The 25522-nt window shown below is 40.1% G+C and overlaps 2 protein-coding genes across 11 annotated transcripts in view; one reads left to right on the forward strand and one right to left on the reverse strand.

The window, feature by feature from the left end:
• Positions 1-7010, forward strand: part of CLOCK (clock circadian regulator) — a 119457-nt gene extending 112447 nt beyond the window's left edge. For all 7 annotated transcript variants that reach the window (XM_042936346.1, XM_042936347.1, XM_042936345.1 and 4 more), the window contains 2 exons: positions 1310-1556; positions 5933-7010. In XM_042936346.1, coding sequence (XP_042792280.1) covers positions 1310-1556; positions 5933-6112 — 427 coding nt within the window. In that variant the 3' untranslated portion in view covers positions 6113-7010. The remainder of the gene's footprint in view (positions 1-1309; positions 1557-5932) is intronic.
• A 38-nt stretch (positions 7011-7048) lies between these two features.
• Positions 7049-25522, reverse strand: part of TMEM165 (transmembrane protein 165) — a 35767-nt gene continuing 17293 nt past the window's right edge. For 2 of the 4 annotated variants that reach the window (XM_042936352.1, XM_042936353.1), the window contains exons 3-6: positions 21471-21646; positions 20530-20712; positions 16330-16435; positions 14807-15654 (exon numbers count right to left, since the gene is read on the reverse strand). In XM_042936352.1, coding sequence (XP_042792286.1) covers positions 15578-15654; positions 16330-16435; positions 20530-20712; positions 21471-21646 — 542 coding nt within the window. In that variant the 3' untranslated portion in view covers positions 14807-15577. Of the gene's footprint in view, positions 7104-7312; positions 7624-13804; positions 13998-14806; positions 15655-16329; positions 16436-20529; positions 20713-21470; positions 21647-25522 lie in introns of those variants that run through there. The other 2 variants (XR_006201947.1, XR_006201946.1) reach the window with 2 other exon arrangements.

A 25522-nucleotide genomic window follows, 5' to 3' on the forward strand; every position in this document is an offset into this window, starting at 1 on the left:
CAAACTGAAACTCTGTACCCATTGAACAATAATTCCCCATTGCTTCTACCCTCTAGCTCCTAGAAGCCACTCTTCTGCTTTCTAAGCACATAAGTCTATGAGTTTCACTACTGTAGATACCTCACACAAATGGGATCATACAGTGCATGTCTTTTGTGACTGGTTTATTTCACTTGACACAGCGTCCTCACGGTTTGTCTGTGTTGTGGTGTGTGGTAGAATTTTATTCCTTTTTCAGGGTAAATAATATTCTGTTGTATGAATATACCACATTTTATTTGTTACCCATCGATGGATAGTTGGGTTGCATCCATCTTTTGGCTGTTTTGAATCATGCTGCTGTGAACAGATATTTGTGTACAAATATCTGAGATCCTGCTTTCAGTTCTTTCGAGCATATGCTCAGAAATGGAATTGCTGGATCATGTGGTGATTCTGTACTTAATTTTTTCAGCAATAGTCCATCTGTTTTCCATAGGAGCTGCACTATTTTACATTCCTCTCAGCAGTGTGTATCCCAACTTCTCCATATCTTCACCAACACTAGTTATTTTGTTTGTTTTATCATAGTCATCCTGGTGCAAGTGAAGTGATTCACATTTCCCTTATGATTAGTGACATTGAGCATCTTTTCATTTGCTTACTGACCGTTTATTTCTTCTTTACAAAAACGTCTATTCAAGATACTTGCCCATTTTTTAATCAGATTGTTTGTTGTAGGATTGCTTTATATATTCTAGTTATTACCCCTTATCAGATGATATGATTTACAAATAATTTCTTCCACTCTGTGGGTTTCTCTTTCTCTGTGTTGATACTGTAGTGTCCTTTGATGCATGGAAGTTTTTAATTTTAATATCCAGTTTATCTTTTTTTTTTTCTTTTGGTGCCTGTGCTTTTGAGTGTCACATATGAGAAATCATTGCCCAATCCAATGTCATGAAACTTTCCCCCTGTTTTCTTTCCTAAGAGTTTCATGCTTGTAGCCCTTATGTTTAGTGCTTTAATCCACTCTTGAGTTAATTTTTGTATGTGGGGTAAGGTAAAGGCCCAACTTTATTCTTTTGCACATGGATATCCAGAAACTTTGTATTTGCTTTGTGATCATTTCATTTTGCTTATACATTTTTGTTTTACTGGTGCCCCAGGAGGAATCTTTAAAAACATGAAACAAAATTGGAACGTAAAGCTTTTAAAAATCTAAACTGGCAATATCACTGGGTATTAAAGAAGTATTCACCTCACTGCCTTTTATAATGAATACTTTATCTTTCTGACTTCCCTTCTTCTCTTTATTTCCTCTTAACAGATTTTCTCAAGGTCAGCAGCTTGTGACCAAATTAGTAACTGCTCCTGTAGCTTGTGGGGCGGTCATGGTACCCAGCACAATGCTCATGGGGCAGGTGGTGACTGCCTACCCTACGTTTGCTACCCAGCAGCAGCAGCCACAGGCACTGCCAGCCACACAGCAGCAGAACTCCCAGGAACAGCCGCTTGCTTCAGTTCAGCAACCTTCTCAGGCTCCGCTGACCCAACCACCACAGCAGTTTTTACAGGTAATTTTGCCCATGGGAGCTCTCCCAAGCCCGCTTACTTTCATATAATGAAATTAGACATTAAGAGAAGTTTTGTAAATCATCCGAAAAATCCATACAAGCTTATTGTACAAGTTAAATCTCTGGAAGGACAGAAAGCTTGTCCAGCTAGCTATCATTTCTTCCCTTGTCTGGTCTCTGGAAGACTTCTAGCACTGCTGTGGACATGGCCAGTTCTCTGAACTACTGGATAGAAATAAGGAGCTACTTGCTGCCCACCGACACATCAAGCCACTTTATATAGAGTTCTGTCTGGCTAGAGTTTCTAGAATTCACCAGACACCTTTCTTTCTTCCTTGTAAGCAGCCCATCAGATTCTATGCTCTACTCTACAGGGCAGGCATGTCAACAGGGATTTAAAAAAAAAAAAAAAGTTATAGGCATTATCTTGAATTATTATGTTGGATTAAATTTTACAATGATTTTTTGGTTGTAAATTAATATCAGAGGAGAAATACTGTGGAGGGCTGTGTATGTCATAATTGAGAGCTTGGGCTCTAAAGTCAGGCTGCCCTGAGACTGAGTCACTGCTGTACCATATACTGTGTGACCTTTGGTAGGTTATTTACCAAAATTCATCTATAATATGGAAGTGCTAATAGTTGATATCTCATGGGTAAACAGTACATGTAAATCACTGAACATAGTTACAAGGCACATAACGAGCTGAAATTTATCAGCACTGTCTTGATTAATGTAGCAAACACTCAGATCAGCCAAAATGTAGACACATATCTTCTCATGTATCTCAATAGATACCTGGATATATGCTTATCTAATGGATATGGAAGAAAGTTACGTAGGGTTAGCTGGGATTTCAGGATAAATTCCTGGACCTCAGTACTCTCAGTGGAGTGCACAGTAGCAGATTATGACTTCTGGAAATCCAGCTTTTTCCCTTCTTGCCTAAGGGGAGCAATTCTGAATGTAGGCTAGCCTAGATTTGTGCTGGAGACCATTCCATGTAGGCCAGCCACATACATACCATGTCATCAATTTTAGGATTCCACAATATATGGTGTGATTAGAAGATTCAGTATTGTATACTCAGGCATAAACACATTATTAACTTATCACCCGTGTTACGGTGCACGTAGAGTTCTTAACCTGGTGATATGGAAAGCTAAAACTTAAGGTTAGTTGCCTAAATGTCTGAGTCATACTGACAGTCCTGTAGATCTTAAAGCCCATACTGTAGCTGTTAATGACTAGGCTAGTTATTGTTATAAGTGAATTAATAACAAGAACTTATAACAAGTTATAAACTATTATCTAGAGGAAATAATATTCAATGAGAATTGAGCAAAACCTTAAAAAAGGAGAGAACTTGCCTTAAGGTCCCAGTCTTCTAAATCTGTTAGGGAACAAGAGTCCTTAAAAGAACAAGCATTCTCTGACCTCAGCCGTAGCAACTTCTTACTAGACATGTCTCTGGAGGCAAGGGAAATAAAAGCAAAAATGAACTATGGGGACCTCATCAAGATAAAACCTTCTGCACACCGAAAGAAACCATCAACAAAACTAAAAGGCAACCGACAAAATGGGAGAAGGTATTGCAAATGATGTGTCAGATAAAGGGTTAGTATCCAGAATCTATAAAGAACTTCTCAAACTCAACACCCCCCCCCCCAAAAAATAAGCCAGTGAAGAAATTAGCAGAAGACATGAATAGACACTTCTTCCAGATATCCATGTCACTAACAGACAGATGAAAATCTGCTCAACATCACTCATCATCAGAGAAATACAAATCAAAACCATAATGAGATACCACCTCACACCTGTCAGAATGGCTAAAATTAACAACTCAGGAAACAACAGATGTTTGCAGGAATGCGGAGAAAGGGGTTCCTTTTTTACTGCTGGTGGGAATGCAAACTGGTGCAACCACTCTGGAAAACAGTATGGAGGTTCCTTAAAAAATTAAAAATAGAACTTCCCTATGACCCAGTAGTTGTACTACCAGGCATTTTTTCAACGGGTACAGAAATGCTGATTTGAAGGGGCATGTGCACCCCAATGTTTATAGCAGCACTATCAACAATAGCCAAATTATGAAAAAAGCCCAAATGTCCATCGACTGACAAATGGATAAAGAAGATGTGGTATATATATAACTATATACGATGGAATATTGCTCAGCGATGAAAAATAATGAAGTCTTGCCATTTGCAACAACATGGGTAGAACTAGAGTGTATTATGCTAAGTGAAATAAGTCAGAGAAAGACAAATACGATTTCACTCATCTGTGGAATTTAAGAAACCCAGCAGATGAACATATGGGAAGGGAAGGAAAAATAAGATAAAAACAGAGAGGCAAACTATAAGAGACTCTTAAAGTACAGAAGACAAACTGAGGGTTGCTGGAGAGGAGGTAGGTTGGGGATGAGCATTAAGGAGGGCACTTGTTGGGATGAGCACTGGGTGTTATACTTAAGTTATGAATCACTGGGTTCTACTCCTGAAACCAATACTACACCGTATGTTAACTAATTTGAATTTAAATAAATACATTAAAAAAATAAAGTAAAAACACTTAAAGAAGACAAAAATACTAATTTGAAAGGATATTTGCACCCCTGTGTTTACTGCAGCATTATCTACAATATCCAAATTATGGAAGCAGCCCAACTGTCCATCAATAGATGAATGAATAAAGAAGGTGTGTGTGTGTGTGTACACAATTGAATATTATTCAGCCATGAAAAAAATGAAATCTTGTGATTCGCAATACCATAGATGTAGCTAGAGAGTATAATGCTAAGTGAAACAAGTCAGACTGAGAAATGCAAATACCATATGATTTCAGTTGTATGTGGAATTTAAGAAACAAATGAGCAAATGAATAAAGAAAGAGGCAAACCAAGAAATAGACTCTTAACTATAGAGAACCAACTGATGGTTACCAGAGAGGAGGTGGTTGGGGGGAGGAAATAGGTGACGGGGGTTAAGGAGTGTGCACTTGTGATGAATACCAGGTGTTGTATGGAAGTGTTGAACCACTATCGCTAACCTAGTATTACACTCTATGTTAACTATACTGGAATTAAAACAAATTAACCTGCCCCGCCCCCCAAAAATAAATAAATAAAAAGCATTCTCTTATCCCTCCCTTCTGAAAAAAGTATCCCAAAGACATGGGACCCCTGAAGAAATAAGGTAGACAATACCCTTTAGAAATGCACCTCTATGTAGATAGTAAATACACAATTTGACTTTTCTGATTATATAACACCAGGTTCCAAATACGCCTCTGTTGTAATCCTGTAAGACTCACAAATATCCTGAGCTCTTTATGTTACAAAAACTTTTTCTAAATAAGAGAAAAAGAAGTTTTTCTAGGTCCTTGGCAAAGTGTAGGGTTCAAAGACCTGTCCGTGTGTGTGTGTGTGTGCACAGGTGTCCTTTATATACATTTGCAAAAATCTCCCATCATATGTTTAGATTAGGAGCGCTGCATCAAGGTGTGTTGTCAGTAAGACTGAGAAAATTCATTTAAAACTTCACTTTCTTTGGGCTAATTTCCTTTGTATAACCAGAAATAGAAATCAGGTGAAAGAAAGAGGCTCACGGAGTTGAGACTTGCCCAGGGTTACACAGCTAATAAATGGCAGAGCACAACTCAAATTGAAGGCTTCTGATTTCAGATCCTGTGCCCTCGTGTGATTGGTTGGTTGGTTTTTACACCACACTGCTACATATAAGACTTAAGTGTCTAATTTTGCCTTCGTTTTTCTGGTACTTTTAAATAACACTAATGTTAATATTTAATCTTCATAAAAACTCAGTATGGAGGCACTGTGATTATCTTAATTTTGTAAATGAAACCGAGTCCCAAAGAAGTAAATAGTTTGAACAAGTCACACAGTCTAGCAAGTGGGTTAGCCAGAGTTTGAACCCAGTGGCCCATGCTCTGGGCTACTGACGTGCAGCCACAACCAACTGAACAGACTGCAGAGGCACTGTCTCTTTGACCCCAGAGTGTATGTTTCGTATGTTCCTGCCTATGCTTACATTTTACTGTCTAAAATTGTGGTCTTTAGGATTTATAAAAGGAAAAAATATGTGTGGTTGGTCTCATGACATAGATTGCTTTCTCTACCATAAAATATCTAGCTCAGATTCCTTAAAGAAAGAAATTCTGTACTTTCAAAAGCAGGGAAAGCCTCATAAGCATTTTCCAAAATACTATTTTTAAGTGAGAAAGTACAAATGATGTAGATTATGTGGAATTTAAGGATTCTGTCCCTATGTAGAGCAGAAAACTTGAGTAAATCTTGATGTAGACAGCATAACGAGGGTAAAGCAATGTTGCATAATTCATTTGTTTTCTAGACTTCAAGGTTGCTCCACGGGAATCCTTCGACTCAGCTTATCCTCTCTGCTGCATTTCCACTACAACAGAGCACTTTCCCTCAGTCACATCACCAGCAGCACCAGTCTCAGCAACAGCAGCAACTGAATCGGCACAGGACTGACAGTTTGACCGATCCTTCCAAGGTTCAACCACAGTAGCACACATCCCTCCTCTCTGATCTCAGGAGGAAGGGGTTGTCCCTAAGAGTTGCTCAGATGATCTGAGACTAGGAGGAGAAGGTCCAGCAGTTTCACAAGATGCAGTATTGAGTGTTCTAGTTTCTGGAATTAGTTAGCAGGGAAAGTGCTGCCTAGTGCTACAGATGTACATTAAATACCAGCCAGCAGGAGATGATCATGGGGCCATAGCCAATTCTGACAGTGTTTTACTCGCCCAGCTATTTTTCAAATGGAAAGATAGATTGCCAAATGTTAAGCTCAGCTCTGAAACATGACCTCCGGTCAATCAGAAAGGCACTAACGATGTTAGTAACTTTTAGTGGTTCTGTGCCTGTTTTCAAGTGTTACAGAGGACACGCCACTGTCATGTCAGGGGTTTGCGTACAACGATGCCATGAAGACAGTTCGGTAGACCCAGTAGACCCCTTCCCCATCCCCTCTCCCTTTTCAGATAATGATTGAATAGTAATTTCAGAATGTCGTGTGGTTCAAATGCTCTATGTACAGATACTGTAAAAATACTATGTATATGTCTGGATAAAAGGAGAGAAAGCAAAACATTTTGTAAGCTGCATGAAAGCATTATCTCCTCTTAAGTATGAGTATATTTCCTTAGATTCTGACGCCATGTGCAAACTAGTACATCCTCTGTTTCCCCTCTTGTTTACAACACGGTAGTGTTCTCACTTTTCCGGGGCACAAGGCTTTTTGTTCATACTTTGGCTGTGATGTCACAGTTTGTTCAGTGAGGTATGATGTGCTGCTGGGAATGGATATTTTTTTCCAGGTTAAATTATTGAGACAACAGGATTTTCAAGTTACTCAGAAATATCCTTTATTTCATTATTTTTCATTTATGTTTGAAAATAGGATTTGCACTGCTTTATTTTAGATGGTTGGAAGTTTTGGTCACATATTTTGATATATAGTTCATAGTTGGAAATAGTTGTGTAAACGGTTTTCAATAAGCCTGAAAGTAATTTCAAGAATGTTTCAGTTATAGGAGTAAAATTTGCACACAAAAGATTTTAGGCACTTTTTAACATTCTCACTGGTGGGAATTTTAACTTTTAGGATTTGTTGGAATCTTTTTATTATCCTTCACAATTTCAATGCTTCTTTTAGTCAGAAATGATTCAGGGTTATTTGAGGGGAAAAAAAAAACCCATAGTGCCTTGATTTTGATTCAGGTGATAACTCACCATCTTGAATTCATTGTCTGGTTTCAGTAGCAGTTTTGAAACCTTAGTACATTTTTAACAGCATGTGGGTGTCAGTGCCATTATGATTCTCCTAAGTTTCCACGAAGACTGCTTTGAGTCTCTTGGACTGGAGGTACAAGTAACTTAGAAATAAATACAAGGTGACATCCTGACACTATCAGAGTCATTGATGTGATCACAAAATTGTTTCCTAAATCAGCATCTTCCTTTAAAGCTGAACAGTTAAGAATTACCTGTAAATGTTTTCTATATATGATCTTGATATTCCTACAAAGAAAAAAGAAGGGGTAAGAATTGGCTTTGCCTTTACTATAACACTAGAATATTGTAACTCACATGCTTTCTAAACGTGAACTAAGATTTCATTTGGCAATATTAGATTCTAAAGGTAATAAATTCCAACAGAAATTACATACATAAAAAAACCATCTTAGAGCTTTTATGGTACTAATAATTAAATTGACAACCACAGAGCAAAGGAAAATTAATGGGAATACCTTATTAAAATATCAAAAATTATTACTGAAGGGAGGATAGCAAGCTGTAATTAACTCAAAATTGACCTTAAAAGGAAATGTGTAACAGAACTGAAAAAGGTTTTGAGCAATGAAAATATTGTACTATAGAATTGCTCGACAAAGGAGTCAGAGGAATTTCTAAGACCGTTCTTATGACTTTTCTGTCCTTCACTTTGCTATCATCCCAAAAGGATAGACTTTGTCTTTCTACAGACAACTCTACCTGGCCACACATCTATTAGAGAGTTCATATTGAAGAAGAAAATAACCAAAGAAAGTTGGTACCTAGCCTTCTACAAAAGAAGTGTCACTGGATACCAATCAATAATGAACATATCAAGAAGCTCCTCTTCTAGCTAAATGATCTGGATGAAGAGATTTCTGACTTCCTCATGAATGTCAAGAATAGCTGTCAGAATATGTATGTAACTTGAGCGTAGGTACACATAGATGAAATTGATGTAGAATATGGCAACAGTATTAGTTTTCTCCCCTTTCAGATTGCCTTTCTCAACCTTACCATGCCATTCCATATACCTGAGTTGTGCCTCATTTATTTATTGGCAATATTTAGTGGTATGGATAACAAAAGATATGAAGAACTATAATTTATTAAGATTTATCCTCTAAATACCGTACTTAAAGGGAAAGATGGTGAACGGTGAGTACTGTGTACTTAGGTCTTCAAAGGCGAAGCAGAAGGCAAGCCACAAGGTAAATCTGTAGACTGTTCACATTCTCCTCTACCAGTCCCTTCAAGTATTTTCCATCCTCATAGATATTTGGGAAGGAAAATTAGACAAAATGATGTTTTGTAATTCCTGTTGTTCCTCACAGCCCATTTTTGCCCTGCTTGGAATTGATTGAATTTAAAGGGACAGCTAGCTGCGTTCCCTTGGCTGTCAATATGAAGTGTTGTCGAAGAGCTAGTAAGCGCCAACTGCCTCAGCTCCTGTGTCCCGTCCCCCGCCCCCCCCCCCCGCCCAGCCCCCAGTTTTTCTTGAACTTGGGTTGCAGAGCTGCCCCTGCCCCTCCCCCATAATTGAGACTTGAGCATTCTGACGAAGATTGGGCAGTTGCCTGTTCTTCGTTCCTGTAGCCAAAGTTGTTCATTAAAATCCCAAATCTACGTAATGAAAAAATACCAAATAGAGACACCTTTCAGCTACTTAAAAGTCACCATCTTCCCTCCGCTGTACTCTCACAGCGATTCATTTTTTCTTACAAAACATTTTATTCTGGGTGGCACTTTTTAAGTGACAAACTATTGAAGATCTGGAAAAACGTGAGCTGCTGTGCAGTCGCCCTGCTCTGCACTGTGGTGGCCCCCGGTGCCAGTGCTGTTAAACCCTTCAGGCGAGGCTGCGGGGGTCAGTCCCATTGCTGCTAAGAGTGGTGTCAGACCAGAACCCAGACGCTCAAAAGTACTCTGATTTTTGAGTTGGAATATATTGGAGAAAAAGCAAATATGAGGGATGGGGATGGCAATAGGTAAATACTACTGTTCAGTCTCCAAACTCTGTCCTTAGCTGAGGGGGTAATTCGAGTCCCATGCTCCGCTTTGTTACTTACATCTGGTTTAGGAATGTACTAGTAATAAAAGATGCCAGTGACTTTGAATAGGTGGTTACAGAATACTTAGTGCAGAAGAGTGAAAATGTTATTTGCATTCTTCAGAAGTGCTAAGAGTCTTTGGTCATTGCCTTAAAGTGGTCTGCTTGCAGTTAGTTAAGGGCACTGAAGCAGTGCAGCTCCATGCAGGGCATTGCAGTGAAGGGAGATGAACCTTTGTTCAAGAGGCCTTAGAAAGGGGCCCCTCGAAATAGTACTCTTTCTCCGGCTCCACAGTGGTGAAAATTATTTTCAGCTGGATATTATTCAACTTGATTTCTAACGTTTCCACTACAGTGAGGTAAACCTTTTCCTTTTTTTAAAGTGGAATGCAAATAGCATTTTACTTTGGTATTGCTCGTTTCTCCTTTTTTTCTTTTTCTCTATTTCTTTGGTGATTGAGTTTGTTGATGATGGACATTTGTGGGAAACTCATTCAAGTCTATAACCAACCTTTCCAATATCTGTGATCCTATTCCTAGTCCCTTGGGAGTCAGTGTTGGAAGGTATAAACACTGGATATTACTATTGCTGAGTGAGTCTAGCCAGGAGTGAGCAGATTGGAATTTTCAAATGGTGGAAAAGGAACAGCACAAAGGCACTTGCCATTTTAATTAGCGATTGGAGAGAGAGACCCTTTTAAGTTTGTTTGGGTTGGGTGAGCATTCCTCTAAAAGGAGCTTCTGAAATAAATGCAAAGGAAAAGAGTCGACTATTTTTATAGCATATTTAATATATTTGTATATAACTATGAATATGGTAGGAACCCTCCACATGCCTCCACTTTTCTAATTTACTCCCCCTTTTGCCATAGCACTAGTATAGCCTCATCCGCATGGGTAACGTGCCTATCGTCAGCCTACCAAAAGATAGCGCTGCTGCTTTCTGAGACAGGTGAGACCACCCAACTCTCATGCCTGGGGATCCTTTCTGTAGGAATAGCACACACTTCGAAAACAACATAACCACAGTCTGAAAGCATCATTTTGAAATGTAACAAGCACTTTATTGCAACTATTCATTTTGATAAAGTTTATTATCTTAAGCATTACCATTTCTAAAGGATCCCCAAATCATCACTTAGGTGAAATTTTAAAATGATACATTTCTGAGAAATGTTTAGATCCAGTGAACCGTAGCAGGTTTCTGGGAGTGATTTCAAGGTAGCCAAATGAACTTTGACTTTGGTTCTGAATGTGGCGGAGTCAGGAGATTGTAGATGGCTAGTTCCGTTTCGACACTATTGTAAACCTGTCTTGCCTAGCGTGTGGACACCAAAAGAGACCAATGAGCCTGTTTATTTTCAGAGGCCTAGGACAGTTGCATCAGTGTGAATAGATGTATAGAACTAACCTAAAAGTGACTGGTAATAATATTTTAGAATATGATAATTTCAAGAATTCTTCTGGGTGTTTTAAATGTGCTCTGAAATGTTGGCATGTCATTTCAGCGTTTCCATTTGAACTGCTCTTATAATCTCTTTTGCACAAAAAGGACTGAGAAAAAGACAACTTCAGTTGAAGAAAAGTATAATTTGGTCTTATTTTAAATATGTCTCCTGTGGAAACACAGGGGATGAATTTTGTTGGTATAGTTAGTTATTAATTCAGGATATTTAACACAGTATTGAACAGCTCACAAGAAATTCAGCAAATGTGGACATTTAAAAATTAAAACTTTGTTTCCATGTGACTGTTTTGCATATTTTCCCCCTTGTCATAATTTAACACTACATTCCTTGTTTTTCTTAAATAAAATAATACTTTGCAGGTTCTGCTTTGAGTATTTAACAATATTTTTGTAAGCTGCCTGGGTCTTCCTAGGGAAACGTTTAGTGAAGTAGGATATAGTTTATGAAGAGACTGTTGAAGTGGAATCCCATCACCACCACCAGCAAACACTGAGGTGCTGCATTCAGTGACAATCAAAATAGTGAGTATTTATGGAAGAATTTAGAACGTGATTTTAAAGAGGCAATTGCTTTGAAAGCAGTTCTCTGGGTTTGTTGAATGAAAATGGCTAAATGTATTTATTTATATTTTTAAATATCTGTGTTGTTTTCTCATCAGAGTGATTTCACAGTGTCATGTATTTAATTTGTGGTTTGTTTTGTTCTGCTTCGTAATCTTCTACTTAAAAGAACTGGCTCCTCTATCTGGGGGCGCAGTCTCCAGCCCTCACCAGGACGGTCCCTGGGCCAATCCAAATCTGTTTTACTTCAGGACGGCAGTGGAGGGCCCAAAGCAGGATGCCCTGGCACTTCCCTCCTGTTCTCAACTCATTTAAGAAAAAATAAAGGTAACTCCTTCCAAATCTGCTTTGTATAGCTCCAACCTTTTTTCTAGTTTCACTTGCTGCCTTTTCTATTTTGTGGGTACTTTTTATAGGATTACTTCCCCAATGCAGCCAAAGGCCAGTAGGACAGAACCAGTGGCACACATTGCCTCTGTTCTGCCCATTTGGGGAAATGTTAGTAAGAAGATCGGCATCTTCGAACGGCTGTCACTATCATATCCATAGTAAAACCCATTTCAAGTCCTTAAATACAGGTGGAACAATGTATGTGCACTGTACTCTCCTACAAAAACTGTTTGCTGTCTTTGGGGTACTGTTGCTTGGCTCTACAAAAACAAAGCCTTCATACACAGTACTAGCCACTCAAGTAGTGTTGGGACATTTGAAGCCTACAAGTTGGAGGATACTTCTTAGCTAGTATACATCGGAACAGAATTCTCCATTCTAGGGCTCTCCGAGGAGCTCTTGAGTCCCACAGGCCTCCAGCGGCGTGTACCATCTAGCTTTCGGGACCCCTCAGAGAATGATAACCAAAGCACGTCAGCCACAAGTTGGATTTAATGATGTAGAACATGTTTAACTCTGAGGCTTAAAATGAAAATGTGTTTCAAATGTATGCTTTCATTTCTGAGGAAACAAACTGTGACATCGCTTAAAAAATGACATTCAAATGTTTTATGTGTGTTTTGAGTTATTCTGTACTGGTGCAAATTCACTGCTGGCAATGGTTGTGCCAGTACTAAAGAGTTAGTAGAGAAAGCTCTATTATCCTTAGATTGATGTATTATGTACCTAGACAATCATCAAGCAAAACAAAGTTGGCCAGGAAATGTCTTTTTTTCCCCCCCCATGTCAGCTAGAACAGCTGTAACTTTAGACCATTCTAGAATTATTTTGGAATCTGTTTTACTATGGCGTAAGTTGGGGAAGGGCCTCAGTATGGCACTTGCACATTTACTCTCTGTAGAGATGGAAGCCCAAAGATGAGTCACATTCAGTGCTGTGTTGAAACCAGTTAGTGCAAAAAAGTTTTATCTTTGTAAATTTTTAATTGTTAACATCAGTTAGTAGCTGTAAAAACATACACCAAATTCTTTCTAATGTTCTGTGTGGTTCTTGGTTGTGCTACTCTTGACATTGCTGTCCTTACTGCTTGGTTCTTGGTGTTAGATAAAAATTAGATGTAGCCCATTGTCTTAACTTCCAAAAAGGTAGAGCTATATGTACATGGCTAACTGATCTTAAGAATACGTACTTTTCCTAAAGCAAACATTGAATTGAAATCCAAACTGATTTATAAAAACGAGATGGACATCTTGTAGGTATTGTATTCTGCCCCAATCCTAAATTGTACCGAAGCACGAAGGGATAATGAATGGTTTCAATGGTGCTATCTTAGGTTCTCTGCTGATTTTCATGAGCTGTGTTTGGAAGTACAATATTACATAAAACGTGGATCATTTTGTTACCAACTTAATATTGCCATTTCAATTTGGTGTTACAATTGGTTGCACTTGTTTTTCAGCGCTGTCCTTTGAGAAGAGGTAACGTGTTTTATTAGCCTACCTCCACTCAGGCCTCTTGGTGTATGATCATTTCTCCAGGTTATGATGTGCATAGTTTTCTAAAACTACATGTACTATTATTATATTGCTCTTTCCCGTAGACTTTTGTAATGTATTCCGAACCTAAAATCATAACAAAAGAGCCAAGCAGTAGCATCGGTTGGTTTTTTTTGTTTTGTTTTTCGTTTTTTTTTTTTTTTTGTAAATGTAAAAATAATTAGATCCAGACTTTGTTTCCTTACTCAATTTTAAAAATAAAAAATACCTCAGTGCTATGTTTTTCAGTATCACCTGCATTTCTCAAAAAATAACACCCGCTTTATGTGGCACATAACTTGTTAAGAATCACATTATTTTGGATTTTAAAGGAAGACTATTAAATATTTTAAAATCAACACCAATGACATTTTCTTTTCTTTTTACTCAGCAATGGAGTCTAACTGTATTAGCGATTTTTACCTCGTAGCTTCGTGTCGGAACTGCCAAATTCTTGTAGTAGTAGTTCTGTCCTGGTACAAAGTGGTAGAGCCTCAGAAAGCTATGCTGTTTGTTACCCCCGCATTAAGCTAGTTCTTGGGCCAGGCTGCCTGCACTGCCAGTCGGGGTTGTGATGGCACCAGCTACTTTCTAATAGGGAATTCTCCTTTCTGGTCTTGGAAAAGAAAGAATGCAATTACTTGCTTGCTGTTTGTAATAATCTAAAGCAGTATTAGGGGAGTGATGGTGTGGTCTAGGGATATCAAGCTGAGATTTCTTTGAAGTGTTTTATCTTCCCAGGTGGACACTGTGTTTTTCTACCCTGTAATTACACTTCCGTTCAAACAGTCACTAAGATCTCTTCACGATAGTGGTTAGCGGTCTTTCCCACAGTGTCACTACAGAATGGTTGCTGCACTGACTTAACTGGGTTTTTCCACAGTCTCTTGAAATGACAAATCACACATTGTGGACTTTCGTAATAGCTCAGTAAACGCGATCTGCTCTGGGTCTACCGTTCTACTTTGCACAAGGAACACGTGGGAGTTTTCTGCGGAAGACATGCCCTTCAGGTTGAAAGAGGCTATTAAATAACAGTGCTAGTTAGTGCACATGGTAACAGAACATAGCAGGCTGGGAGAAGGCAGTTATGTTGTTTGGATAGAATCATTAACAGTCAAGTTAGAATACACTTTAAATGACAGTGATTACCAAAGTTACTGTGATAAGATGAGGTAGCCTTATGTAATCGAGGATTATAGGCTCTAGAATTCAACAGCGTGGTTTGATGCACTGTTCTGCCTAGAACTTTTCATCCTGATGTCCGTACCTTCTACCTCACAGAGCTGTGTGAGGGTTATGGGGAGACAGTGCTTTAGAAGACGGTTGGCTCCTATTTTTTAATACCGACTTTAGAAACTGGTCTGTAAATATTAATACTACTACAAAGTTACAAGTCTACATAACACACAAGGGAAAACAAGCTCTGGTCATACCACTTTTATTTACATCGTATCTATGTTACATTGTTTATTCAATATAGAAAAAATACGAATACACTCAGTATTCTCTTTTAATTTAGTAACTCCACGTTGTCAAATATTGACTGTTTTTATATTGGGTTTCCTACCCAATTAAAAAAAAAAGGGTGGGGTGGGGGGGGGGGGGGAGAATGAACCTGGCAAACAATTCTTGCCATGTTATAACAGTAATATGTTCCTCTTTAAAAAAAAAAAAAAAAAAAAAAAAAAAAAGAAAACTGATTTTTAAAAGACTTGTGATTAAACTGCTTACTGGCTTAAGGAAATATTTTAAAAGATAAAAATCAATTCATTCCTCCCTCAAGAAAAATGTTAAGGCAGTTATCTTAAAAACAGCTCAGTGATCCAGGATAAAATGTATATTCCTCATAAAGGGGTCAGTACTAAAAGAAAATCAAGGGTAGACCCTGTCGCACAATGGTTCTATGTATGCCCTCTCCCACAAATAACTAAAAGAAAGGCGACCGTATCAACATAATTGTGCTGGAGAAAAGAAAAATCCACACTTAGATACCTGGTTTCTTTTAAAAATCCATGTTGCAAACAGAAGCAATGATTATTTCTTTTGGACATTATACTTTCTTTAAATGGGTCAAACTGGCAAATCAATGCTACAAAATATGTCTTCTCCGTCACTTTTAGTTATAATGCACGCTATGTACATAAAGACAAGAGTTACCTATCTTAAACTAAATACAAATTAAAAAACGGCTTGTTAAAAACCAGAATCGGGACTTATAAACAGTGCAGAAAATGCAAACGCCAAAAATACGATGCCTCCTATGATCGTCACTGTAAGAGAAGAGAAACAAAGTGAAATAAGGCAAAATTCCTCTAGGAGGGAGCTAAGGTGTTGCCCATTACTCTTCCAATCTGGTAAACCCTGAAAAGAAATTAGAAACATTCAGGCCCCATTAAGTGAAGCAAAGCATACGTAATATGCCTGACTGTACAATAAGAGTGCATTGCTTCCCCAGTGTGGTCTCGAGAGATGACAGTCTTGAAATTGAGACAGTGCTGATAAGCAGCAATACGACTGTAACTCATCTTAAAACCCAGTTATTAAAATGAATGTTCAACAATCTCTGACAAGCAGAGACTTCTGTATTCCATTTTTAGGCCCTAGCAGCTACACAGGAAATTCTCCTAGGTGGAATCCATAAACATGGTCTCCACCTACGAATCCCAATCTTCTAAGACACACCTTTAAGGCCAGAAAGGTTTATTTCCAACACGATGATTGTTTTACTTACGTTGACAAAAAGCTACCAAAAATCCAGTAAGGCTTTCAGATGAACTTGTATTTTACTAACATCTACGTATGTGAAAAACAGTCCACGTTTGCAACAGCAGTAACCAAATGTACTCCAGAATGTTACAACTAAGAACCAGCTCTTTTTCTAATCTCTTAGCAATTCTAAGAGTTACGTGATATTTTCTTCGTAATTTAAAGCACAAAAGACTTACCGGTTCTGACAGAGATTTTTTGGGCTATCATCCTTCCTCCGATGACTGCTAGTCCGGTGCATAAGCAGTGGCCCACTGTCCCACCCACTGCTACGCCGTACGGGTCCTGGAAGCAAGCGTGACTAACATTAATTTAAAAGCAGTTGAAACTGTTGCCTGAAAAAGATAACTATTAGCCACTGAAAATGGAGATGAATAGCAAAGCCTAAACACGTCTAAAAACTCAGGTGTGTGAGGTAGGAAAATTGTAATAGCTGCTTGAGGGAATATTTGCAATCATATCCAGGAATCGAGCTAAAAGCAGACAAATTTCTAAGATCAAAATAATGCTGATTCAAGCAGGCAGCAGTTGTCACCATTCAGGCCATGTTTAGCTCTTAAGTGACAAGTGCTGAGGGGACTCACCCCAGACCTCTCTTCACTCAGGTAGTGTCTGCTATTAGGAGGAAACAAGGCAAGCCTTTACAGACCCGGCCTCCCCTTCTCTCCACTGTGTCTTCGGTGCTTCAACTCAGAGCCAGGAACACAGTATTCATTCCCTAAATCCTTGCTGCCAGAGCAAACTGGAGTCCCTCAGACTGGGAAGACCAGTGAAAATTTTCCAGAAAGAATACCTCTGAAGGACTAGCGGGAAAATTTGACTTTGTGGAGGAGAGAACATCCTAGAAGGCAAAAGGCCAGCAATAAGAGACAACTGCAGAAAAGGTTAACATTTCCAGAGAGAACCAATGAGTCACAAGAGAGGTATCCCATCAACCTAGGAGGAGGCCAGCTCATGAAGGACCCTATCGACAGGCTTACAGTTTAGACTTTAAGACACACTGGTTTTTAGCTAGCGAGTGACAGAACAGGAGGTATATGCTTTAAAAGTCTAGTGCAGAGAATGAGCTGGAAGGGAACAAGATTGAAGGCAAGGCGCTCAGTTGCCTGGATTGGGGTGGGAGACTGGAAGCAGAGAAAAGCAGGTGGATTTGAGAATTAAGGAGGCAGAATTGATACACCCTAGTGATAGGTGTTACAGAAGAGAAAAATCAGGTATGACACCCATACTTCTCACCTATAGTCCTCTAGATGAATTATGATAATACCAACATGACTCAAAAAGTTATTCGGAGCACGTGGGTGACTCAGTCATTTAAGCGTCCAACTCCTGATTTCCCCTCAGGCCCTGATTCCCACGTCAGGCTCTGTGCTCACAGTCTGGAACCTGCTCAGGATTCTCTCTCCCTCTCTGACCATCTCCTTCTCGTGCTCTCTCTCTCAAAATAAACATTAAAAAAAAAGAGGGGGGGGAAGGAGTGAAGAAAGGGTTTATGGGTGCTGACAGGAGTTAAAAGTGGGAGAAGTTCAGGAGTCGGTTGGGTTCAATGGTGAAGCAGCTACGGGACTGAAGAGAACGGCCCTAGGAGGGAGAATGCAGACGAAGATGCCGAGGACGACATAACAGTAAAAAAAGCAACACTGAAGGGATGACGGAGGGAGAGGAGCCCAAAGAAGACTCTGGAGGGAGTCAGACAATTAGCCTCCCAAGAGGAGCACTGAGGGGCCTGTGGGTGGCTGCAGGGAACTCGAAGCCCCCATCAACCCTCCCGATGAGGTCAGAAACTAGGGTCCGGTGCGTTTAGAAACCAAGAAAGTAGAGCAACTCGTGATTGCCATCAGAGCCCGGCCTTTTGAGACCGGGGGGAGGGACGGAGAGGCTGGCGTCTGCAAGGGAAGCAGAATCCAGTAAGGTGTGAAACTGCAGATGAGAAAGACTCCTACGTGCTAAAATGCTCACAGCAGGGCTGGGAGAAAGGCAAAGGTTTAAGCAACGGAGTGGAGACATGGGGCTGTGATCCGGAACCCAGCAGGGACAGGACTGCCACTGAGAGCGTGGACGGAAGAGACGCAGACACCTCTGCGAACCACGTGTGGCAGAGCGGGGCCGCACTGCTCGTTCTGTGTATTCAAACTTCTCAGCTGGCATCCGTGAAGATGCTGTCACTCTATCTCAAAGTGGTGCTTGAACAGTCACTGGATTGAATAAAATTTAAAAGTTCCTTTAAAACAGAAGTTTTCGGTCTTTGTTATTTGCCAAATTCATTTGACCCTGGAACCTCATCCCCCATTTTTTTTTTTTTTTTCTTGCTTAGTACCTAATTAAGGACGCTAAATTCAGTTGGAAACAAAGAAATAGAGTTCAGACTAAAATGGACTGAACTGCATCTCAGCATAATTTATATAAAAAAACTACCCAGAAAAGGTTAGGAATGTTAAGGGAAACAGACAAGCTGGCTTCTGCCCCTGAAGAGCTCGCAGTATCCCCACGGTGCTGGTGGCCGGTGGCGCTGCACCGGGGACTCCACGTGCATCATCTTGTTTCATCCCCGGAATAATCCCACCAAGTAGGGAAATGCCCCATTTTCAGACAAGGAAATGGTGCGGGAACGCGGTCACACAGCTGAGGACTCACTCCACACTGCTAGACTGCGGCAGACCAAGGGAGCTGACACGGACAGCAGATCTGGACCTTTCACAGTCTGTGCCACACAGACGACAGGATGAAGAAAAACGTAGTGATTTCTGCCATCATGACAGCTCTCACTGGCAGGACCACCACCACTGTCCCCACCACCACAGAAAGAGGTGACTTTGTTTCAAGTCCCAATGCTGACAATCTGAAAGCCGCTAAAAAAGGCTAAGAATGAAGAAAACTATAGGGCACGGCCATTACAGTGACATTTTAAAAGGAAGTTTTAAAATACAGGACTCAAGTGAAAAAACCAAGTTCCTCTTTTTCTTTCAATACAACATTTTTGATGCTTCTCTGACCAAATAGCCCCGTCCCAACCCTTGGTCCGGGCCTGCAACTTGTTTTATATTTTCTCTTCTTTTTTTCTTTTTAAATGTTTTATTTGTTTATTTATTTATTTATTTTCGGGGGGGGGGGGCGGGGCGGGAAGAGAGAGAGGGACAGAGAAAATCCCAAGCAGACTCCACGCTGTCAGTGCAGAGCCCAACATGGGGCTTGATCCCACAAAGCCAGGAGATCATGACCTGAGCTGAAATCAAGAGTCGGAGGCTCAACTGACTGAGCCACTCAGGCGTCCCTCATTCTGTATTTTAAACTGTGGCCTATGTTAAGGAACTTGCTCTTTTATGGTAGGCATCTCCTAGGAGTTAAGGACAAATTCAAATCACGCTTGTTATCTAAATCCTACCATCAGATAAAAACAATAATTTAACAGATAGAGACACTCCCTCAGCTAAGATCACCAAGAGACTGAAAAGTCTCCACAGTACTGCATTCCACAACCATCTCCTCAGATCTTAACAGACCTGTGTGAACAATAAGACACCTCATGTAAAACGTTACTAATTCTTCTCAAAAGAAATAAAGATTATAATTTTAAAAGCAAACAACCTCCCCCCAAAAGCTAGCTTTTACATAAGTGGCATTTGATATCTATGAACAAGATATGGTAGAAGATGCTAGAAGGCTGAGAGCCACAGCTTCTAGTCCTTGCCACTGCTACCAACTACCTTATGACTTTGGACAAGTTGCCAGGTGTCTCTGACCTCAGGTTGTGCATCTTTAGAGCAAAGGGCAGGACAAGGTGACCACAAGTCTCCCCTAGCTTACCATTCCACACCTTAGTATTCCGGGGCTAAGATTAGCAAATTGTATATCCAGAAACAAGTCAACTGTAATTGCACTACCCAGAGATAAGCACTGGGAACATTTTGATTTCCTGAATCTTCCATTCACCAAAGAGAATATTCCCAGAGCTATGTAGAAATTAGTAAATGAATGAACTAATTTCTCTTGTGCTGGACACTTAGGCTGTTTTGGATTTTCCACTGAATAGTATTTTGTAAAGTAACCCCTGAAACACTGAAGTTCTAAGAAAAGCCAGAAAACCGAGTCAAGACAACTGCCATGGTTATCTATCACTCCAGCAAACCTGGAGGGAAGAGGAGTAAACAGAAGTCCAAAGACGGCAGTTAGGTTGGGCCACAGGACACCATCTGCCTGCAGAAGCTGGAGACCGTTCATTTTAAAGAGAATCGGGATTATTAGGGATTAGAAAATAGTCTAACATATGAAGTAGTCTCTTGGCCCACATGGACTGTTCAGGGTCCTGTGGAGTGAAGTAACAGTGTTATGCTTAGTTTTAACAATAATACAGAAGCAGTCATTTCTCAAGTATTACTCGCCTCTCTAGCTGCCAGAACAATCGTAGTTAGTTGGGAGCGATCACCCCATTCGGCTAAGAATGTCAGTGTGAGAGCCTGAACGAAGATGGGGGAGATAAAATGCAGCCATCTCTTCTGGGGTATTGTCGTGCTTGCACCCGTTTCGACATCTCCTGGTCCATTTAAGAGTTTAGTTCGTTGAAACTAAATTAAAAAGAAAAAAGAGAGAAAGTAGTCCCAGCAGACAAATAAAAAGAGTACAAAATTACTTAATCTTTCTTTTAAAAATTGCTTAAATTCTATGGACTATGCTCCAAGAAACTAAAACTATGTAACCCCAGGGGCACCTGGCTCAGTCGGTTAAGCGTCCGACTTTGGCTCAGGTCGTGATCTCACAGTTTGTGGGTTCCGGCCACACGTTGGGCTCTGTGCTGACAGCTCACAGCCTGGAGCCCGCTTCGGATTCTGTGTCTCCCTGTCTCTCTGCCCCTCACCCCCGCCCCTTAAAAACAAACAAACATTAAAAAAAAATTACGTGACCCCAAACTTCTCTTTTGAACCACTGGTCTCACACAGCAACACACACTATATTCTCAATTCTTCTGTTCCTCCACCACAAAATCAACCAATATTTACTGATCACTTACTATCCTAAATGCTGTGGGAAGAAACTTGTAAAATACAAACTATAGCTCCTGCTTTGCAAGAGCTTATAATCCCCTGAGGAACCTCATCCTATGAGGTTGACACTCTACCACATCCCCGTTCACTCAGCGTCTTATCACAGACAGCTCTAAGAATGCAAAGTGGGCAAAACAAGCTTCTACTTTTTTTTTTTTAACTTCTTTTGAGGAGCCCACATATATCACTCAGATACGGATAACCATGGAAAACCTCCGGATAATACTTATTCTTAGTGGAGTGCTTTTTCGGTCCAGACGTTTAGGAGCGCCATGACTTACTTCTTCATCCTTTTTCTTTAATTCTGCTTGAACTTCTTCCAGTTCCTCTTGACCCTCATCTGGACTCATCTTTAAGCCTTCTCGAAGCATTCTAATGCCAAAAATGGCAAATAATGCAGTGGAAACATAGTACGTATACACCCTGGGGATGACTGTGGTGGCATAGCCGAACAAAACTGGAAATGCAGAGTATGGACAATTAGCATGCGTCTCATAATTCTGATTATGAGAAATCATAACTGAACATTGTCCTCAAGGAAAAGCTCATCTAAAACATAATAACCCGGCTTGCCACATGTCATGTCAACTTTAGGTAGAAAGTTAACTCTGATGCCCTCTAAGGAGTCGGACATCCTGTAACCTGGAAGCTATACCACTTTCATACGCAAGTGATATTTCTTCATCACAAGTCTTTAAATTGCAAACTTCTTTAGTGAAGAATCATGACAAGATTCTCAAATGATAGGTATGATTCAAACTCTGCTCCTTTGTAATTATTTCAATATATCTGATAAAAGAAAACAAATCATTGCTATAACATACCCTAAAATAACATTTACAACAGACTCAAATTTATTCAGTATCGTTCTTTCCTACCATTAAAGAAAAGAGGACCACTGTATAAGTTATACCAAAAAAACCTTGGAACTGTATCAAGAACCCAAATCCTAACCATGAAACACATTTATACCAGCGTTATCAGTTCAGTAGTTAAAACTTAAAAACTACAGAAGGGCCAGAGGAGATTTTTCATACAAATAATAAATGCAATTATCCTTTATTCACATGCTCTTTTTATAAAATGGGTACAACACTTCAAAATCTGGATGAACGCCAAATGTATAACTGCACAGGTAAAATAGTCCCAGGTCACTATAATTACAAAATTCAAGATTTTAAAATCATGTTTAGAAACACATCACATCTACGCTTATGTGTATGTCTACATTCTAATTATATGTATAAACATATACATTTGTATATATGTATATGTACACACACAATACAGACCTATTATTTTCTAGCTCTATCCAGTGAAAAGGCCAAAAAGCAAAGACATCTCAGTAATGAGGCCACATGACATCCATTCTTGGCTTCTCACACCACTCCCCACTAAAAGCCTCCTCAGAAAAATGGCTAATTCCAGGCCTATGCAGACCAGGTACAAGCTGAACTTGTGCTATCTTGCCGTACTAGAAAGTACGGAGGAGCAAAACCAATGATGGGAACATGACGCAAGGACATGGGAGCTGGCTTGGAGGGGCTTCCCCCAGCCAAATCTGGGGCAATTGAAGCAATATAATTAGGTAATTAATTATAACCCACTGAAAACAATGAATCCCCAAGTTTATACTGACAACAAAGAGATAAACGAGTGGGATGGGAAGGAGAGTTCTGTGAGCGTAGTATGCCAGGCCTGCTGGACACGGGGATGGGCTACTAGAATCAGAAAGCCATCATTCTGCAATTATCAAGGTAAATTGAGATCATGGAAGAATCATTAACCCTAAACAATGGGGAACAGGGGGTCCGTACAGTCTTATTTAAAGTGTCTCCCTAAAGACTGCATATTAGTTGCAGGGAAAGAGAAAAAGACAGGACGCAAGAAAAATCTTGACGTCACTGAGGGACAGACGGACATCTTGTTCTTCCAGATGTGACGTTCTCAGAGGGACAAATATCACCTATGCAGTATTCTGGTCAAAAATGCATTACCTTAATCTAATTATGAGGAAACAGCAGAAAAACACAAAATGAGAAGCAATCCATTAAAAGGGGAGGGGCTGTCTTCTTTAAAAAATGTTAATATCGGGGCGCCTGGGTGGCTCAGTCGGTTGAGCATCCGACTTCGGCTCAGGTCACGATCTCGCGGTCCGTGAGTTCGAGCCCCGCGTCGGGCCCTGTGCTGACAGCTCGGAGCCTGGAGCCCGCTTCAGATTCTGTGTCTCCCTCTCTCTCTGCCCCTCCCCTGCTCCTGCTCTGTCTCTCTCTCTCCCAAAAATGAAAAAACATTAAAAATTAAAAAAAAAAAAAATGTTAATATCGTAAAACACAAGAAAAGGCTGTCAAAGTGTTTCCGATTAAAAGACTAAAAAAGAGGGGCACCTGGATAGTTCAGTTGGTTGAGGGTACAACTATTGATTTTGGCTCAGGTCACAATCCCAGGGTTGTGGGGTCAGAGCCCTGGGTCGGAGCCCCATGTGTGGAGCCTGCTTAAGATTCTTTCGCTCTCTCCCCCTTTCTCTCTCTCACCGCCAACCCCCCCAACCCCATCCCGGCTCACACATTCTCTAAAAATAAAAAAACTTAAAATAAAAAAAAAGACTAACAAACTAGTAAGACCCAAATGTAATACCTGACCTAGACTAGCTCCTCCTCTATGGGAGGGGGAAAAACTGCTACAGAGGATATTAAATCAACTGACAAAACTAAAATACAGATGGTAAAGCATGTATCCATCTATTCCTGTATATGAAGATATATGTGTATATTTATCTACTTTATGTATCTGCATATATAACATGTACGTGTCATATATATATAAATATATAAATTACATATGTAACTACACATATAATTTTACTTAGATATAGACAGGTAAGTCACACAGGCTAAAGCACTGGGGTAAAATGCTAACAACACTGAATTTGTATAAAAGGTGTACAAATGTTCTTTATACTATTTTATTTTTGCAACTTTGTAAATTTAAAATATTTTCCATAAAAGGTTTTAAAATTTAAAAATGGAATGTAGTGAGCCTTTTTAAATCTCCTAAACTCAGTTTTCCTTCTATCTTCAGATAGTCTTAAAATGAAAACACCCTGATACTTACTGATCCTTATAGAGCCATCTTTTCTGCCTTCTGCCTGACATCTCCATGGGAGAGCAAAAAAACTACTTGGCATTGTAACTTTTTCTTCTCCTGGTTACTCTCCCTCTATTTCCTATTTCTTTGGAAACTTTCCCTCAGATACTCAAGCACTTTTGCTCTGGGAACAGTGAGATGTTACTTCTCATTAAGCATGGACTTTGCAACCAGTCAGAACAGAGCTACAAACGTACTGGTCCTTCTACATCGTGGCAGTGCTGAAGTTCCAAGAAAAATCTGGAGTGAATATAGAGATATGGGACTCACAGAGTTTTAGGTAATTAAACTGAGAACACTCAGCACAAGGACATTAGTGTGAAGGGGAAAAAAATGGGCCAAGGATACAATGGTGGGGGATGTGAATATTTACTGGTACAAAGTGTTTTCGAAGAGGAACAGAAATATAACGATAAGCACATGGTGTCACAGAAGCCAAGAGAATAAAATGGTGGGGAATGCCCGTGAATGTGGCCTGTGGGGGCTCACTGGAACGAAAACTGAGCTCTAATAAGGGAAGCTGGTTACTGAAGCCTTTGCAAAGATGTCAGAAGCAGAAATCAGATTACAAGTGGCTAAGGAGTGAAATGGGAGAAAGAGCAGTGTGTGCTCAGAATATGAGGAGGAAGAGCAGAGTAGTAAACTCGACTCTAACATGGGGGCGCCTGGGGGGGGGCTCAGTCCGTTAAGCGTCCGACTTTTGATTTCAGCTCAGGTCATGATACCGTTCGTGGGATTGAGCCCTGCATCAGGCTCCATGCTGACAGTGCGGAGCCTGTTTGGGACTCTCTCCCTCTCTCTCTATCCCTCCCCCACTCACGTTCTCTCTCTTAAAGTACATAAAAACATTAAAAAAAAACCTCTGAAGTACACAGGATTCTCATCATGCTGTTGTCAAATGGCACAGAGGGGCTAGGTAAATGCCCCCAGCTAAGTGAGGGGCTGAGCAGGAATGTGACCCCCCGCCCCGGCCCCCCCATGCTTAGCCCTCCACTGGCATATAAGAGACAAGAGCTGCAAATGTGCAATCTCCGAACCGGGACTGACATACTCCCAGAGATTCTCAAAGACTTCACGAGGGGACACAGATGAATATTTTGCAAAGGAATCTATTTCCAGAAGTTCAACTTCCATAGGTTCTCTTTCCTAAAATTCATCTGCCTAAAAACATGCTTGTGGTTAAGGA

The sequence above is a fragment of the Panthera leo genome, chromosome B1 (genome assembly GCF_018350215.1).
Source record: "Panthera leo isolate Ple1 chromosome B1, P.leo_Ple1_pat1.1, whole genome shotgun sequence".
In the NCBI taxonomy this organism is placed as follows: Eukaryota; Metazoa; Chordata; class Mammalia; order Carnivora; family Felidae; genus Panthera; species Panthera leo.